This window comes from Desmodus rotundus, chromosome 4 (genome assembly GCF_022682495.2).
Source record: "Desmodus rotundus isolate HL8 chromosome 4, HLdesRot8A.1, whole genome shotgun sequence".
Lineage (NCBI taxonomy): Eukaryota > Metazoa > Chordata > Mammalia > Chiroptera > Phyllostomidae > Desmodus > Desmodus rotundus.
In genome coordinates this window covers 50,856,036-50,874,628 of record NC_071390.1, presented here as the reverse complement: position 1 = coordinate 50,874,628, position 18,593 = coordinate 50,856,036, and the positions used below count along the sequence as shown (strand labels likewise).

At 39.0% G+C, this 18,593-nt stretch overlaps 1 protein-coding gene and 1 pseudogene across 3 annotated transcripts in view; one reads left to right on the top strand and one right to left on the bottom strand.

Annotated features, from left to right (window-relative positions):
• ASCC1 (activating signal cointegrator 1 complex subunit 1) overlaps positions 1–18,593 on the top strand; it is a 106,308-nt gene that overhangs the window by 66,866 nt on the left and 20,849 nt on the right. For all 3 annotated transcript variants that reach the window (XM_053922621.2, XM_024561328.4, XM_024561327.4), the window contains 2 exons: positions 2,888–3,012; positions 10,637–10,722. In XM_053922621.2, the coding sequence (XP_053778596.1) occupies positions 2,888–3,012; positions 10,637–10,722 (211 nt within the window). The remainder of the gene's footprint in view (positions 1–2,887; positions 3,013–10,636; positions 10,723–18,593) is intronic.
• Positions 5,202–6,353, bottom strand: LOC112305312 (small ribosomal subunit protein mS35-like; annotated as a pseudogene).

The following is an 18,593-nucleotide window of genomic DNA, read 5'->3' as shown; positions in this document are numbered from 1 at the left end:
TCCCTTTTTAAAAATTTCTGTGGCTTTTCCAAACACTACTTATATTTAGCTCCTCTCCACTGACCCTTTTCTCTCGCTCTCTGTTATAGCTGTTTTAAATAATCGGCAGTTTTCCAAATAAACTGTGCTCTTGAATGCTGGGCCATCATTGCACATGTTATTTCTATTGAAGTTAAGTCCGTCCTTTCCTTTTATTATCTACAAATCTTTAATGATCCTTCAAGATCATGTTTATTTTATATCATTTTTATTTTATTTTGCTTTAATTATTTTTTTATATTCAGTTCTAACTTTTTACATAATCACATTCATCAGTTAACCAATCATGGCCAGCTGTCATTGAAAGCCAAGTATAATTATGCTCTGTAAGATATGAGACAAGTATAACTTGCTCTTAAGGAACATATAATCTGGTAGGAGAACACGACAAACTTGAAATATTAAGGGATCATTTCTGAGAATCCTAAGTAGAGAATCCTAAGTAAGCAGGGGCAGCATTTCAGAGAAGGACAAAATCACTGCTCACAGATAGGGGGAGAGAGGAGCGGTTAGGGTAGTTATAAAGGCTTGAAGGGAAAGTAGGATTTGAATTGGGGCATGGAAGGATGGTACAATTTGCATAGGTGGAGGGAGGGAGGGGATGGCCATTGTGGCCCAGGGAACAGGAAGCACAGAGGTGGTGGTTGTCAGGTTGCTAAGTGGAGAAGGCCTGGTGAGAAAACGTGCGTATTGAAGGGTGCTGGGGTCTTGAGGCTGCCCCAGTAGATGCTGGGACAGGCAGCAGGTTGCCACTGGGATCTCCAGAGCAGAGAGCATCCCGAGGAACTGGCATATTGTAATGTTCTATCCCATGCCAAGCTGTGCTGCAGTCCAAGGCAAAGGAGCTTAGTATTTCTGATCCCATCTTCATTCAGAATTTTGATATTGTGGTCAATGTAGATTTTTTTTGCATTAATTTTGATTTTTTAAATATTGCATTAAGCCATGATTTATCTTGGTTACTGCATTTTTAGACACCCCCTTTTATGCCTTAGTCCCAATCCTGTGTTCTATTTTTGAAGTTTGGTGGAGGGGACATGGGTATTTATTTTATTATTATTAATTATGGTTTACTCATGTTATAAATATTCTTTGGTGAGCAGACGGCAGTTGATAAAAATAATTAAGATAAATTAGCACTTTAAGATTAATTTGGAACTTCGGAACCTGAAAACCATGAAGGGAAAGGAATAGTTCTGGGCTCCTGAGTCAATATCCAGGGAAGAATGACTCCCTCTCGCTGCAGCGGATCCAGTGCAAGCAGAGAAGAGTGATTTTGCCCACATCTAAGGGAGTGAACGATAACGGGGTACAGGGGTCCCAGAGGCTGTTGTTCCCTTGGAGAGAGGCCTTGAGCAACTCAGCTGCTATAGCAAGAACAACTGCTGGAGGCAAGCTCCCGCCGGTGGGCCACACAAGGTGGATGGGCCCACACCTCACATAAACCAGACCCACCCAGCCCTGCTTAAGGAGAAGCTGCTCACTGCTTACCACAGGGCCGTGGCCCAGGAAGCAGTGCGAGATTTTGTGAACTCTATAAATGTCTCAGTGCTACTGGGATCCAGGAAAAGAGGTGGAACACCAAGGGTATTTACCAGTACATCTAAAAATATAAAATCTAGAAAATGTGAAATGTGCTATTCGTTAGCACATTAGTGACTTCCTAGAAGATGATTTTGAGCCAGGGAAGTCAATTAGCATGCAGCACAAATCTCAAAAAAGGCCAAGGGGAAGGTTGAAAGGTGCAGGTTCCTCCCTTTGCTTGTCCCCAGGTGCACTGGTCTGTCATTTGATGTGACCTCCCAGTCAGTGCCAACGCTCAGTGAGAGCTGTTTTAGGCTCAGGGTGGACATTTTGGCACAATATGTAAAAGCCACAGGCTAAATTTTATCATCAGATGAGTGGGTGGTTACAGAAGGTGGCTGCTTCCTGAGGCCTAGGACCGACATCCGCGCCGCCACAGAGTTGCTGGGATAGTGACTCCTCTTATTGGCCCTACTGGCAAAGCAGTTCTTCAGAGTTGAAGAAGACAAAAGAGTTTTTCAGCCAAAAACAAAACACACACACACAAAAAAACAGCTGAAGAAATTCATTGTCACTAGACTGGCTTTACAAGAAATGTAAAAGGCATTCTCCAAGCTGTTGAGCAGACACCTGAACAGAATGAAAGCTTCCGGAGCAGGAGTTGCTTGTGGTGCAGATACAGAGTGAGGGCCGTCACTGAGGTAGAGCCCATCCACTGCAGGACCTGCGGGTCCCTGCGGGGACTCAGTCAAGCGGCCTGCGGGTTTTCTTCTATGTAGCGCTCTTCGTTGGTACTGTATCTTCACCTTACTAAACACCGATACAGTGTGCAGTGCTATGGAATCTTCGCGTGCACACTCTCACCCAGCGAGCAAACGTCTTCGAGTCGTACCAGACCTCACTGGATCCTGGCAGAAACACATCAACCGCGCTAGTTTTGGGTTCTGTGACTGGATGAACTCATTAAGCACTTCCTTTTAGGCAACTCTGTTGAGTCTGGCTTCTTGAGCTGTATTCTCAAAATGGTAAATGTCCATGTTTCTTCAAGACCACATTTAAACCTCCTGTGAAAACCTCTCCCTCCCCATCTACAGTTGGCACTCCCTCAACATTCACCGTCATGTTTTGCAGTTATTTGTGTCCATGTTGGTCTTCCTCACAAGGCTGCGGGCTGCGTGATGGAAGGGACCACAGCCTTTTGTTCGGCCCCTTACGCAGGGCCTTGTACAGGGATTGGCCCAGAGCAGGGGCATCATAGATGTTGAATTAGTTATCAGGGGTTCAGGAGTTTGCTCAGATTTCTGTATTTCTTCAATTTTTCCAGGCTGCAGGAATTAGTTGATCGAGTGCTGGAACGTTTTCAGGCATCTGGATTAATAGTGAAAGAGTGGAATAGTGTGAAACTCCATGCCACGGTCATGAATACTCTGTTCAGGAAAGACCCCAATGGTAAGTCCTGTGTAGAGATGCAGCACAGCGTGTGCTTGGCAAGGCCGAATGGTCTCATCCCAGGAGTTTGAATAGAATGGGCCGTCAAAGACTTTCTGCTATGTCTTCTGTTTTTGATCTGTTAGCTTGTTTTAATGAGCACAGTGGAAGTGTGCAGGGACATGTCTAGTATGAGACTGGCATACCAAATCTTTTATTTCTGCCACCCATGCGGTTGCCAGATTTAGCAAATAAAAATACAGGGCGCCCAGGTAAATTTGGGGTAAGCAATAATTAATGATTTTAGTATAAGTATGTCCTATGCAATACTTGTTGGCTTATTTTGAAAAGTAAAAGAAAGGAAGATTAGCTAGTAAAAGTAAATGTTAGACCAGTGGTTCTCAACTTGGGGCAGTTTTGTCCCCCGGAGGATGTTTAGGATTGTCCTGGGGCATTTTTGGTCGTCACAGGGGGCTAGAGCTGGGTTCTTGGGGGCAGAGGCCAGGGACGCTGCTTAACCCTCTACAACACACAGTGTAAACCCCCCACAGCAGAGACTTAGTCCAAAATGTCAGTAACACCAAGGTTGAGAAACATTGTGTTAGAGTAATAATTTTTTCCTCTTATGGAATCTGAGCCTTCATATAAAAATGCCTTCTTTTAGAGGCATGGATACAAGGAGTAGACTGACAGCTGTCAGAGGGGAGTGGGGGCCTGGATGATAGAAGGTGAAGGGATTGGCCAGAGAACAGTGTGCACAACCCAGAGACACAGACACCAGCGTGGGGATGGCCAGAGGGAATGGGGTGGGGGCTGGGTGGGGGTGGAATGGAGACATCTGTAATAGTGTCAACAATAAAAATAAAGGTAAAAAAAAATTTAAATACCTACATTTCGAAAAGGATAATGATCTACATTTCAGAAAGGATCTTTTCTTTCTATCCCCATTCCTCAAGTGAAAGCTTCTCTACACATTCAGCATCTGTTTGATCAAGAGCCACAATTCAAGTTATATGCAGCTTCTCTTTCAAAGACCTATTGTTTAAAATTTACCAGCACCAAAATCCCATATTTAGTTTGGGGTTTTTTACCTCAAAAATTCCTTTATTTTGATTTTAAATTAACCACTTGTGGACAACTTTGGAAGTGCTAAGGAATGACTTACAGATAAACTTACAGATATACAGAGTTGACAGCTAAAGCGAGCGGCATGTGTCTTAGGACAGTTCTCATTTTGTCATTTGCTACATTTAAACTCAAGGTCCTTATTTATACCTCATCTCTTTCCTGAGCTGTAGACGCGCTAACTGGGGAATTGAGAGAGGAATAACAATTATCTCCATTTCCACTTCTCTGCAAGCTTCATTTGGAGAAATGAGCCCCAGAAAATAGAAAGTGAACAGAATTGAATCAATATAAAGGGACCCCAAAATAAATGGATGGAACCAATTTTTTAGGTTAGAAAACACTGCCAAATACCTGTTTCTAATCAGAATTGCCACCTGCAAAAACGCATTGAGTCGATAGCAGTTATGAAAACAAAACACCGAACTGCAGTCGGGGGGCTGAATTCTGGGCCGAGCTTCCCAAATAACCAAAATTGTAATTTAAAAGCATCAAATAAGTGCTTATGTGTAGGGAAAAAAATGTAGCAGTAGACAAAATAACTATATGTATTATACATATTGTTATGTATATTTAAATTTTAAAGTTGTTGTGGTAGTAATAAAAATCGAAACATTTTAGAACCGGAAGAAATCATAGAGATCTAATTAGTCTAATTGCCCAGAGCAGCAGTTTTCAACCTTTTTCATCCCATGGCACACATAAACTAATTACTAAATTCTGTGGCACACCAAAAAATATATTTTTGCTGATCTGGCAAAAAAATAAGTATAATTTTGATTCACTCAACAGTGGACAGTCATTGTTGTGTTGGCTGTTGTCGTTTTCTTATTTGGCAGTCTAAGAGAAAAGAGGTCAGTGCCGTGACTAAATAGTCAGGTTATTGCATGTTTTAAAAATTCTTGCAGCGCACCGGTTGAAAATCACTGGCCCCAGAATATAAATGAGAAAACGTGTCAATAACCACTGCCATTGTGCATTAGTATTAAAGGATCATTTTAACTCTGAAGTAGAGTAATGTTTTTTTAACATTAACAATTACATATGAATCAATAAAATTAATTAGGCATATTTTTCTACATAATTCATATTGAATTTAATAGTTGCTTCACTGATTCTTTGTACTGAGAAAGGGTATTTTTATTGTCCCCCTCATTCTTATGACGAACAACACTTTGTAATCTTTAATTTCTTTATTACCAAAGAACTCTTCTTTACTTCGAGGTTTTTCTATGTGGCTTTACTTTGGAGAAGTGTTTCTGGGATTTTTTTTTTTTTTTTGAGGAGCTATTTGTCTATATATACTCTTACATGTCTGCTTCAGTATTATTTTTCTCACATTCCTCAGTTTTCCAAGACTCATGGTATAAAACTGGTAGCAGATACGTTGCATAATCTTAATTCTGTCTCTTTAAAGGGCACCTGTTATGGTGGTAACATCTGTGGTGTTGCACTATCGCTCCCCTACAAGTTTAATAAGTTTCTTTGCATGATCATCTAAATTCAAACTGGAAAGTTTAACCCTTAAGGTTACTACTGTGCTTTGAAATTTCAAATAGATGTTCTTGATGAAACATAATCAGCTATATCAATTTCAATTGGAAAATGCTTCTTCTTCTGGCATTTCTTATTACTGTCTAGTTCTGCTGGCCACTCAGTGCAGAAATCTTTAAGAGCTTCACAGTGCCTTTTGATTGCTACAGGAGCCAAATGCAGAAAATTGGGGCTCTTTAAAAGTTCTAGATTTCTAGATGCCCGGCTAGCTCAGTCGGTAGAGCATGAGACTCTTAGAAGTTCTAGATTTCTGTCCATTGCTATGGGTACCCTGCTTTCTGTGGGATAACCCCTTTGAACAGGAAGAGGTATTGCAGAGGGTTTTTAAAAAAGATTTTATTTATTTGTAGAGAGAGGAAAAGGGAGGGAGAAAGAGGAGAGAAAGGTTGCTTCTTGCACACATCCCAGGAGGGGACCAGCCTGCAACCCAGACATGTGCCCTGACCAGTTTGGAGCCGGTGACTGTGCTTTGCAGGAAGACGATCAACCAACTGAGCCATGCTGGTCAGGACAGTACTGCAGAGAGTTTAAATGCTGCTGCAACAGGGTAAACACTAGGCCAGTCCTAGGAGCCAGTGCCTTTCTTCTGGGTGGCTTTTCAGATCTGGATGTTCTCTCTGTTGTACACGGGCTTGGATTCGGGGCTGCAGGGCCAGCCAGGTGGGGAGGCAGGTGGCTGCCATGGCTGGGAAGATGGCAAGCCAGGGAGAACAAGCCCCATATTTATGTTTTATTTCCTTTGTTGGGACCCTGACCTTGGTTTTAGAAAATACAGGTTTGGAGAAGATTCCATCAGAACTCAAACCCATAAACTATTTGTAGATTTATAGTTTAGAACAGTTTTTATGTCCTTTTTGTCAAAGTACATTCTTTATTTCTCTCAAATATACACCAAAGATCCCAACTGGAAGTCATTTAATATTGACCCCATGTGGTTAGAGCCATTGTAGGACGGAGAGATGTGTAGCTATCCAATTTTTAGTTCTACTGTCAATGTTTTGAGATACTAGATTATATTTTATTTAAGACTTTTCTAAGTAAATTACTATTTTACCTTTGGGAGCAGAGATCAAAGAGGTTCATGTGGCTCAGTCAAAAGCCTATAGACTTTTGTTTGAGTAGTTTATAGAATCTAAAGCTCTATTCTTGTTACTGTTCTGATAGATCACATTTCTTTCATTTGGATAGTAGTATTCCAGAAGAATTTTTGTAATTCCAGAAAAAATTTCTGGAATATTTAATACTTATTTATTATAATATAGTTTGCTCATTGGGACCATTTAAAGGAATTATGGTATTTGTTCTGGAAAGTCAATTTTAATTTTAGAAAACATCCCTGATGTGTACATTTTTAAAAAAGATTTGTATTTATTTTTAGAGAGGGGAAGGGAAGGGGAAAGGGAGGGAGAGAAACATCAATGTGTGCTTGCCTCTCATGCATTCCCAACTGAGGACCTGGCCTGAAACCCAGGCATGTATCCTGACTGGGAATTGAACTGATGACCCTTTGGTTCGCAGGCCAGCAGTCAACCCACTGACCCACACCATCCGGGGCTGGTGATGTACATTTTAACATTGTTATGTAAAGGCAGAGTTTCAGAACTCTAGAATGCAGTCCAAATTTATTGGTTTAGAAGATACATTTTATATAGTATCATCCAATAGCACTTTCTGTGATGATAGAAATGTTTTATATCTGTTATGTCCAATATGATAGCCACTATCCACATATGGTTATTTAGCACTTGAAGGTGGCAAGTGAGACTGAGAAAGTGAACTTTAAAAAAAAAAATCCTCACCCGGGGATATGTTTATTGATTTTAGAGAGAAAGGAAGTGGGGGTAGGGGGAGAGAAACATTGATCGGGTGCCTCCCTATCCAGGGATCGAACCCACAACCCTAGTTGTACCCTGATTGGGGATCAAACCTTGGTGTATGGATGATGCCCAACCAGCTGAGCTGCCCTGCCAAGGCAGAAAGTGAACTTTTAATTTTATTTAATTTAAGTTTATAAAGGCAGACTGGTTCAAAAATGATGATATTTCAGTAGACTCAGAATGTATTTTTCAGACACTCTGTTGTTCCAGCTGGAGATCAGAGTTGCTTTTGAGATTCAGACCTTTCATATGATGTATGCTGATGGTTATTTTCTCTTTCTAGAATGGACTTCAGTGCAACAGGGAATTAAACTGAAACCATTAAATTCTTTCACTTAACACTTTAGAGAACATTTCCATCCAGCCTGCCTAAAGTTAGTGAATACTATGATAATAGATAGTTAATACTAAAATAAATAAATGTAAATAATCGCTGGTGGCTGTAGACAGTATTTTGGAGAGTACAAGTATAGACGGTATTTTATTAGACATTTAAAATACTACCAATAGTATATTCCACATCTGTCCTAGTCCTCAAATCTTAGTTCAGAGCTCAACAACTATACTACCCCCTATTAAAAAAAAACCTTTTTAAAAGATTTTATTTATTTTTAAAAAGCGGGGAAGGGAGGAAGAAAGAGAGGGAGAGAAACATCAATCGGTTGCCTCTCTCACACCCCTAACTGGACACCTGGTCTGCAACCCAAACATGTGCCTTAACTGGGAATCAAACCAAGAACCTGTTGGTTTGCAGGCTGGCACTCAATCCACTGAGCTACACCAGCCAGGGCATCCTCTTCCCCCATTTTAACTAACCTCTTAACATAAAAGAGTTGAATTATAGAGGAATCTGTGTCTTCTAAATTGTGTGGATCCAGATTTATATTCAGTTAGTACTACAGCTTCATAGAAGAAAAAGGTTCCGTGTTCACAGTTTAGTGATCATTTCCTATTTATGTATATTTTAAATAAAACAGCTTTGAGATAGAATTTACATACTATATAATTTGCCCACTTAAAGAATGTAATTCAGTGATTTTTTTTGTGTACTCAGAGTTACACAACCATTACCACAATCAATATTAGAACATTTTCATTACCCCAAAAAGAAACCCCATACCTTTTGGCAGTGACCCCCATTTCCCCTCAACCCTCCAGTCTTAGGCTCCACCAGTGTATTTTCTGTTGTATGAATTTGCTTTTTCTGGATATTTCATATAAATACAGTCATGTAACACGTGATCTTTCACTTAGCATAATGTTTGAAAGGTTCATTTATGTTATAACATGTGTCATATTTCATTCTTTTTTATTGCTGAATAATAGTCCATTGTATGGATATACCACATTTTACTTATCCAACCATCAGCTGATGAACATTTATGTTGTTTCCCATTTTTGGCTGTTGAGAATAATGCTGCTGTGAACATTCACACACAAGGTTTTGGGTGGGCATATGTTTTCATTTCTTTTGGGTCTGTACTTAAGAGTGAAATTGCTGGGTCAGACGATAACTCTGTGTTTAACTTCTTGAAGAACCTGCTAGTCTGTTTTCCAAAGTGGCTGCACCTTTTTACCTTCCCACCAGCGGTGTATGAGAATTTTAATTTCTCTACATCTTTGCCAATGCTTGCTATTATTTGTCTTTTGTGATTATTGCCATTCTGTGGTGTGGAGTGGTATCTCATTGTGGTTTTGGTTATCATTTCCCTAAAGACTAATGCCACTTACAGATTTTGAAACTGTCATTGAACATTTCAATCTTCAGATAAAAATTACTGTCTTTTTATTGATATTTATCTGGCATGATTTACTTTAAAATTCCACATCTCCTCTTAACAGGGGACCTTTTGTAAGTTTTAAGGTATCAATGGAATTGGGATCTTTGATTAAGAGAATACTTCTCATTAGGAAAATGGAGTTAGCACTCTGAATATATTTTGTTAGTTCTGAGTTGGTAGTCTCCATACCTATATACAGTAAAAGACCATACTCAAAAATGGAAATAACAAATATTTTTGAGAGTATTGGTGGGCAAGAAAAGGTGGATATTTTGGAAAATATCCTGAGAGTTAAAATTATTGAGGAGGCTTTGAATTTTCTATACCCTGTGTTATTCTCTGTGTTGAATTTTTACATGAAAGGGACATACAATAAGTTTGTCTTCTTTCCTGTTATCCCTTTCCTTTGATATTCTTTAATTGCTGTATTTTGAGGACATCTTTAGGGATAAGCAAGCTAAATTAACTCAAGGAGTTAAGAGTGCAGCTTTGATGAAGCAAAGGTTATACATAGACTTGCTACATTTCTGTGAGGAATGTCTGTTAGGATGCCTTTGATGGAAACTAAAGGGGCCTTCTCATTTAGGGAGAGTCCGTAAAACAACCCAAAGCATGGTTGCCAGCATTTTTCCACACGTTGATGTGTGAACTTTTGTGTGTTTTTACATATTTCAAAATACATGCAGCTCTATAAAATCTCGGGTTTTTAGACTGCAAGAAACCTTTGGAAATCACCTAGTTTTAACCTGTAACTTGATTTTTAACCTGTAACTTTGTAACTGAGGTGCATAGAAGAGACATAATTTGACTAAAAATATAGCTAAGTTACATAGTTAATGTATAATGAGTACTTGGGCGATATTGAATGAATAAATGTATATTGAGTGAGTTGATGACAGAGCTGAGACTAGACACTGGGTCTCTTGACTCATACTCTGATGTTTTCCCTCCCTATTATGTCACTTTGCAGATAGCACTTGGAGATTTTGCTAGTTGTACCTATAGAAATTCAAGAGAGCCCTGGCTAGCATGGCTCAGTGGGTTGAGCACCAGACTACAAACCAAAGGGTCGCCGGTTCCATTCCCAGTCAGGGAACATGCTTGGGTTGTGGGCCAGGTCCCCAGTAGAGGGCGCACGAGAGGCAACCACACACTGAGGTTTCTCTTCCTCTCTTTCTCCTTCCCTTCCCCTCTGTCTAAAAATAAGTAAATAAAATCTGTAAAATAATAAAAAAAGAAATCCAAGAGAAAACAAACAGATAAATAGTCCCAGCTTCTCTTCTGACATTTTCTTTGCAATATTTACAGCTGAAGGCAGGTACAATCTCTACACAGCGGATGGCAAATATATCTTCAAGGAAAGAGAATCATTTGATGGCAGAAACATTTTAAAGGTCAGTATGAAACAGAGTGAATTGGAAATCCATTGGCATGTGTCCTAAGTAAGCAAGGAAAACAAGTCGTTCTCCTTTTAACAGGAAAGTATATTTTTCTCATCCTTCCCATGAAGCTCATTGACTGAAAGGGCCATTTAAATTTTTTTTTAATGTCCTAAAAGAATAAGAAAAATTTTTTTGAGTCTGTTAAGGCTGTGGTACCTCTAAAGTATTTGAAATTGATGATGATTTAAGAAACAAGAATCCAACTATTTGGATCCAGAGGAAAAGTTGATTTTAACTTGGTGCATTTTACTGTGTATTTTATCTCTGGAGATCTGAGTTTGCTTTTTTTTGGAGTGAAAAAAATTGTCTTGTTCTAGTAGGTTTTCTCTTCTCCCACAAAACGACTCTCCAAAGTTGCGTCATAATCTATTTTTACTAAGGAGTAGCTCATGTCCTAAAAAGTAGGCAATCCAGTTCTGACTGTTGAGGCTTTGCTTTCTCTGTGTCTAATTAATCCATGAAATTTAAATAAAAGGAGTTCTTCAGAATTGCATTTATCTTTCTCCCACAGACCACATTCTGTAATAGCCACAGTTTATGCCCTTTCTATCAGGTTAACATGCCCTTGTGTTTCTGGGCAAAGAGAAACATGAGTTGATACCAGTGGAGAGGTGTGATTCTGCATTTTACTTGTTCTGTAATGGCTTTAGGTCACACATTTGCAAGGCCATGGGTGTTTTTTGGAGCTGGGAGAGGGAGTGGGAGAGGCTGGGAGAGGGAGAGAGAGACAGAGAGAATGTGAATGCATATAATAACTTTAAAGTTAGCTTTAGCTTTGGAAATGCTTTTCATCTTCCTTCCCTACCCCGTCCTCTGTTCCCTTATCTTGTCCCTTAACAGTTTTCTTGCTCAATGCCTAATGTGACCCCATTGCCTCTACTCAATGACATCACTCTTTAGCAGCTGCAAAGCCCAACAGGGCAATGACAACATTCACTTAGGCAGACACTGCAGCTCCCGCATCAGGGCTATACTGAGTCCTTCTCTTCCTTTTATCTCCCTCCTTTTTGAATGTATGTGATATGAATGTGTTTCTTCCTCTGTCTCATTTCCTTGGGGCTTTTTTCAATAGTATAATTAATTACTTTGCTTTTTTGTTGCTGATACCTGATTAAGAAGGAAAATAGACTGAATGGGAAAAGAAATCTGTAGGAATGATTCAAATCATCTTGATTCTTTTGGAATTGGAAATAAAGCCCAGGAGATGTGTTGATGTGAGGTGCTTTGGTATCTGTAAGAGGGAGGTGCCAGCAGAGAGCCTGTGTGCGAGGTGGCATTGTGAACACTGTGGATCCCTCACTTGATATTTAATTCCTCTCATTTTGTTAAGTCAGTTTTCCATTTAAAGATGCTTTGCCTTGAAATCTCCCTAACCACCCCAGTGATGGCATGAGTGTGGCTCCCTCTAGTGTTGACAAGGTCCTGCTGTATCTGCATCTACAGCAGTATCACCCTTATTGGTTGGTTCCTGCCTACTCAGACTGTTAGAGTTGGGCCCCGCTCGGGTACTTGGAGATCATTCATTTAATCCAGTTCCACACTTTCATCTCTAAGGACACAAGATCCGACATGGTTAAAGTGATTTGTCAAAGTTTATTGCTAGTTAGTAGTAAAGTCTGAATCACAACAAAAATTTAAAACTCACAAATTGAAATTGTTTCTTCTGCCTCCCATAAAGATACTCGGTGTTTAGGTAGAGATTCTTAGGTATATGAAATTGGGCATATCTACTTGAACTGTGATAATGTGTGACGAAAGCTTGTTCTTTAAATGTTGGGGCACTCGGTGTGCTAGTTTGTCTAAAATTGTGGCTAATTAAGAATTGGACTTTTGAGCTGATTTTAATACTAACACCAACAGAAATACTTACTGTGTACCACCTGCCAAACCATGTGCCCTGCAGATAAAACAGTCATTATGATATAATCCCCACCTTCCAGGAGCTTCCTGTCTTTGAGGGGGTGCAGATGGTTCCTGGGCAGTTACAGTATGAGTATGGAGGAATACCTTGGAATATAGATCATCACAACAAGGCATCTTTTGGTATAGTTTCCAATATTTTACTCCAGAAAATACAACCTTTCAGCTGTGTTTAATCAAAAGAATTAATTTTTCTTTGAAATAAAGGTGACATATGGCCTCCAGTAATTACCCACCAAATGCATAACAGGTAATTACTATATTTGTAAAGTAGTTATAGCAGCGCACCTTTTGGAATTATCATGGATGGACATGTCTTTGTTAAATAGAACATGAGAACCCATGGCTTCTGAAACTCTTGGGGAAAAAAATTCTGAAAACCAGTGAATTATATATATATTTTTTGTACCATATATAATTATTATATTTAGAAAGGGGAAAATTCAATTTCACTAGGAAATGACTTGGAATAAGCAGAAAGGTTAACTGCATTGGTTGTTAAGGTTGAATTCACTTGCAGTTAACTACTGCGGTTCATATGTGTGCAGCATATTAACAACTACATAGGTCGAGGGGCAGGGATGCTGGTGATGGGAAGCAGCCTTGGAAAAGAGTCAGCTTCATCTACCATTCAAAGAGAAACAAAACAAGAAGGCAAGTCATTGCTCATTGCTGTAAGGATGTAATGAGTAACAGCCAATTGAAATTCTCCTCCATGAAGAGAATTGGTCCTTTTGGCTCAATATAATATTATGTGTCTGGGTGCCTCAACAAGACAAGATTCTAAAAGGCTCTAGTGACTTAGAGTAGAAGCCACGTTTTTCTTTTGTACAGCTCTTGTGAGAGTTGTCGCAGGTGTAATAAACTAGTATTTGGCTTTTCTAGTTAAAATAAGAGTTTTCTTACCCTAAAAGGACTTCAGAGGAAGTGAACACTAAAGAATCATTCCCCTGTGTTTTTCAAACCAGAGAAGGAAGAAACATGTTTAGCTAGGGTGGTTTTTTCTTAGTAGAAGACTGACAGATAACTCTGAAAGGAGGATGTTTGAGTAAAAAAGACCTAAGCCAACAAAACAGGGATAGTGTCCCCTCAGAGCATCTCCATTTCTAATCTAAGAGATGCAAACTAAAGTACTATTTGTTTATCCGTGGACAGTGATAAAATTAGGCTGACCTAAAGACACACTGCCGGGAAATAACGGCTCCCTTGCTAGCTAGAAGGACAATAGTCATTAACCGCCAGCTTCTGGGGAGAGAAATGGCCTTAATGGTAGTCTGTTTGGGGGACTTATGAAATGGTCTGAAGCAGTCGAATCAGTATTCTGGGAGTGTGCTCGCAGCAGATTGAACAGGGTACAGTGTTAACTGTTCAAAAGCGTGGTTCTTACTGCAGAGTGAGGAAGAGACGTCAGAGCCCAATGTCGTACTCACCAGAGGAGGTGGTTTGGTGCAAATAAAGGCATAGTAATATATTTGGGGAGGAACAGAAAGTACTACAGGTCCGAAATCAAAGCACACCCTGAAAGTGCCGTTTCTTTAGACAATTAAAAGTCCTGGGAAATATAAGCCAAATAAAAAGGAAGTGAATTTGTATCTTTTCCACTTAATGTGTAATAATCTTTAAATTTAGAAAAAGAGGGAATTTGCAGTATTTAACTATATTAATTTTAATGCTTTACTTGGAAATATGTTTTAAGTCTATCTAGCCCCATTAAGACTTTTTTGAAAGATGTAAATAAGAGTAAGACAAGTTTTGTTTGTTTGTTTTGTTTTTGCTTTTGTTCCACCTTTGTTCCTTAAGGTCTTTAAAAGGACAGCTGGAATGAATAAATTTAAAGTAGATCTTTAGTTTGCTTTACTTAAAGAAGTTTCTGTAAAGGAAGCTGTTTAAAAATACATACTATTTATTCTTTTTTGGTGCTATATAAAAGTACATAAGACATGTATGTACCGTTAAACAAGCAATGAACACAGGGAACAGTGTAACTACTACCCAGGTCATGTCCCTCCTTGGCCCGATCTTTAGTCTGTTTGTTCAAAGGTAACAAAGGCACAATTAAGTTCTTAAGCAATCTCAGTGAAGAGGCTTGATTTGAATAATTCCTTTGTTTTGAAGTATTGGAATAGTATTGAAAAGACTTTTATTTTTTGTTTTTAGGGAATAGAGGTGAGATTGAGAACTATGTAGTAATTTTTTAAGAAAAGATATTAATGTCTACAAAGGAAGACTAGTGTTATAGAAAGTGCTGTATAATATTTCTAAAGAAGAAAACATTGTGTTTTTTACTACCCAATTCAATAGTCAGTCATATAGTGTTCCTGAAAATTACTTCTTAGTCACATGGTTCTTCTATAGAATTTTTTTTTTCAAAGCCTAACTTTCTCAGAAAGCCTTTCCTCGAGAGTGTATCACCAAATGTTCCATTGCACAATTATATCAGCATAAACAACAGCATTGCATGCATACCAAAGCTACTGGCTCTCGTTACCGCCACAGCTGTGGTGTCATTCTTACTACCCGGTATGACTGTAACTTCACATTTTAATTTTATGTAAGTCAAATCACTAAGTAGGTGTCACTTCCTCTCTAGGCTGTTCATGCTTATACATGGTTGACACTAAATTCAGGTCACTTGGCTGTGCTAGTATTTTGTAACAGCATTTATCTATAGCATTGAAGATAATCATATTATTATTGACAACCATGTGACGTACACAGCTTGTTAGAGGAGCAAGTGTACAACTGTTTGAAGATTTTCACTTGGAAAATAAAAATAAGATGTGAAAAAGGTCAGTTAGAGAATAAGAGAGCCCATGGAAATTACATATGTATATATGTATATATATGTATTACATGTATATGTATATATATTTGTCAGTATGTATATACTGACAAATACATATATTCAATTAGGGAAGATAAAGTTAAGGAAATCTCCAACAAAGGTAAAGAGATAGAAAATAAGAGGGAAAAATATGACAAAGATGATCCTCAGGCATTGCAAAAGTTAACTATTAGGGTTCTAAAAGTAGAAAATAGAACTTGAGGCCTTAAACTTGAATGAAGTAATCTCTGGACTGGCTGTAGCAGGCACTGGGCAGTAGCAAAGAAAACTCCTCTTTCATAGAAAGTTTCATCACCCTTTGCCTAGAAATATTCCCCCAAGGAATCCCCCTCAAATGGCCAGCACACAGTCAGAGTTAATCAGGCATCTGTGGAAACCACTTCCCATGAGCAGAGAAACATCAAGAACTCATGCAGACATGAGAGTTGTCAGGCTTAGGCTACAAACAGCTGTGCCTACTGTGTTCAAAGAAGTAAAAGCCAAGCTTAAAAATTTTATCAGGTAGTTGGGACCTATTAAAAAGAAAAGTGATGTAGCAGTTTTGAAGAAAAAACAAATAGAATCGCTAGAACTATAAAAAGCTGTGAATGAAATTAAGAGCTCAGTGGGTGGGTTTGACAGCAAATTAGACATTAGCTGAAGAGGGAAACAGTGAACCGGAAGTTGGGTCAGAAGAAGTTACTCAGAATGTGGCATGCACGGACGGAATAGAAATGACACTTGAGAGAATAAGAGACATAGGACAGAGTGAGAAGATCTGAAGTACATTCAGTTGGAGTTCCAGGAGAGAATACAGGGAATGGGGCAGAGCTCAAGAAAGACACCAATCTGTAGATTAAAGAAGCTAAATGAATTCTGAACAGGAGTTCTCCTAAGAGGTTTTATGTTATCCTTTTCTTTCCTATAACTTGTGGCTGAATTATGGACATTAACCAAATACACTTGTTGGCAGAATGCATATTATGAAAAACAAAACCAAGGAAATTAAGCTAAAGAATGCTTTTTTTAAAGTTGGATATTAAAAAAAGGATAAAAGGTGTTCAAGAATTCTTTTTACTGTTCTTGTAACTTTCTGTAAATTTGAAACTATGTCAAAATAAAAAAAAATTGAAAGAAGGAAAGACAGACGTGTACTTAGGAGGGGAATAGGATACGAGCCATTTGTTCTGTGTGTATATTTTTTTAACAATCACTTTTCCAGAGAAGTTTGTGTGAAGTCTTGGCTGTGTTTTATTCCAGTGTTTTAGATAGATGCAAATTTGATTAATTGCTGGTCTTACCACAAAAATTGGGCCATATGATTTCAAAGGGTAAAATATGTGTGTGTGTGTGTTTGTGTATGGAACAATTTCCTGATGAGGATGTCTAATATTAGAGCAAGCTATTAAGAGGATAGATGCATCTTTTATTAGAGTTTTTTCTTTTGTTTAAAGAAATGAGAGTCCGTTTCTCTGTAAAGCCATTCTTCCTACCATCATCCCTCTCAGGCTATTCTGTATTAAATTCCCTGAAACCACCCTCAGTTGGTTAGAGCGTTGTCCCAGTGTGCCAAGGCTGCAGGTTTGGACCCCGGTCAGGGCACACACAGGAAGCAACCAATGAATGCATGAATAAGGGGAACAATAAATCAATGGTTCTCTCTCTCTCTGTAAAAAAAAATTCAATTAAATTCCCCGAAACCTATCTCTAACCTCTATTGTTGTACTTAAACAGCACTGTAAAAAGTCACTGGTAGCCTCTCTTTGTTCAGTACTTTGACCTACTTTTACTTTTTCCTAGTAACCACATTGAGAGTGTCAAGCCCTTTTCTCCATCAAATGCTGGCTTCTCTTGGCTCCAGTGGCAGTTGTCTGTCTCTCCTGGAGTATTTCCTGCCTCTGAATCTACTTTTAAAAAATTCCCTGCCTTATGTGGCCACTCCTTATGGTTTAGTTTTTATCTGTGTTTTTCTTTTATTGTGATCCTGTTCTTTCCAAATGCTACTCATTCTTAAAAGCCCAATATAGATATTACCCCTCTTAGCTTTCGTTTTGCAGAGACCTGTTAGGTGCCCTCAGTGCTTAGCAATATGTCTTGTTTGGGCAAGCACTGAGGAAGTTTTTTGGATGACTGAAGCTGTTTTCCATAGAAATCAGATTTTGGAAGAGAAGAAAAGGATTTTCTGTTTGTCAGAGGGGGTATGTTTTGCACTGTGCTTGAGGTAAACTCCTGTGGGGGTATCCAACCTTTTGGCGTCTCTGGGCCACACAAGGAGAGCTGTCTTGGGCTCCACATTAAATACAAAAACGCTAATGAAAACTGAGGAGAAAAAAAAAGGTTTTAAGTAAACTTAGGATTTTGTGTCAGGCCACATGCAGCCTGCAGGCGGAAGGCTGGACACCCTGTTAGCGTACGGGCTGGCAAACTATGGGCTGAGGGGGAAATATGTCCTGCCACCTGTTTTGTGCATGGCCCTCGTATTGTGAATGGTTTATATATATATTTTATAAAGATTTTATTTATTTATTTTTAGAGACAGGAGAAGTGGGGGGAGAAAGAGGGAGAGAAACATCCATTGGTTGCCTCTCGCACGCCCTTAACTGGGGTTCTGTGCCCTGACAGGAATGGAACTGGCGACCTTTCAGTTTCTAGCCCACTGAGCCACACTACTTAGGGCTGGTTTTTGTATTTTTTAAAAGCTGAAAAAAATTCAGAGGTGAATAATATTTTGTGACATGTAAAAATTATGTGAAACTTAAATGTCAGGGTCAGGTAGTGAAATGTTTTCGGAACACAGCTACCCTCGTCTGCTTACACGCTGCCCGGCTGCGTCTGTGCTGCAGCGCTGGGGTTGGGTAGTCGTGATGCAGAGCACGGCCACTTTCCCTTGTGGGAGCGTTTCCTGCCCCTGCCTTAAAGGTTAGAGTTTAGTTTAATTTTCTTCCCGCTTTGTGATTAGATATGATGCTCATATTTAATAGATCCTCAAGATATACTAATTATGTCATATGTGTTTAATTAACAACACTCACTCCTACTGAATTCCTCTTTATTTGAATCTTTTCTAGGAAATGTTTTT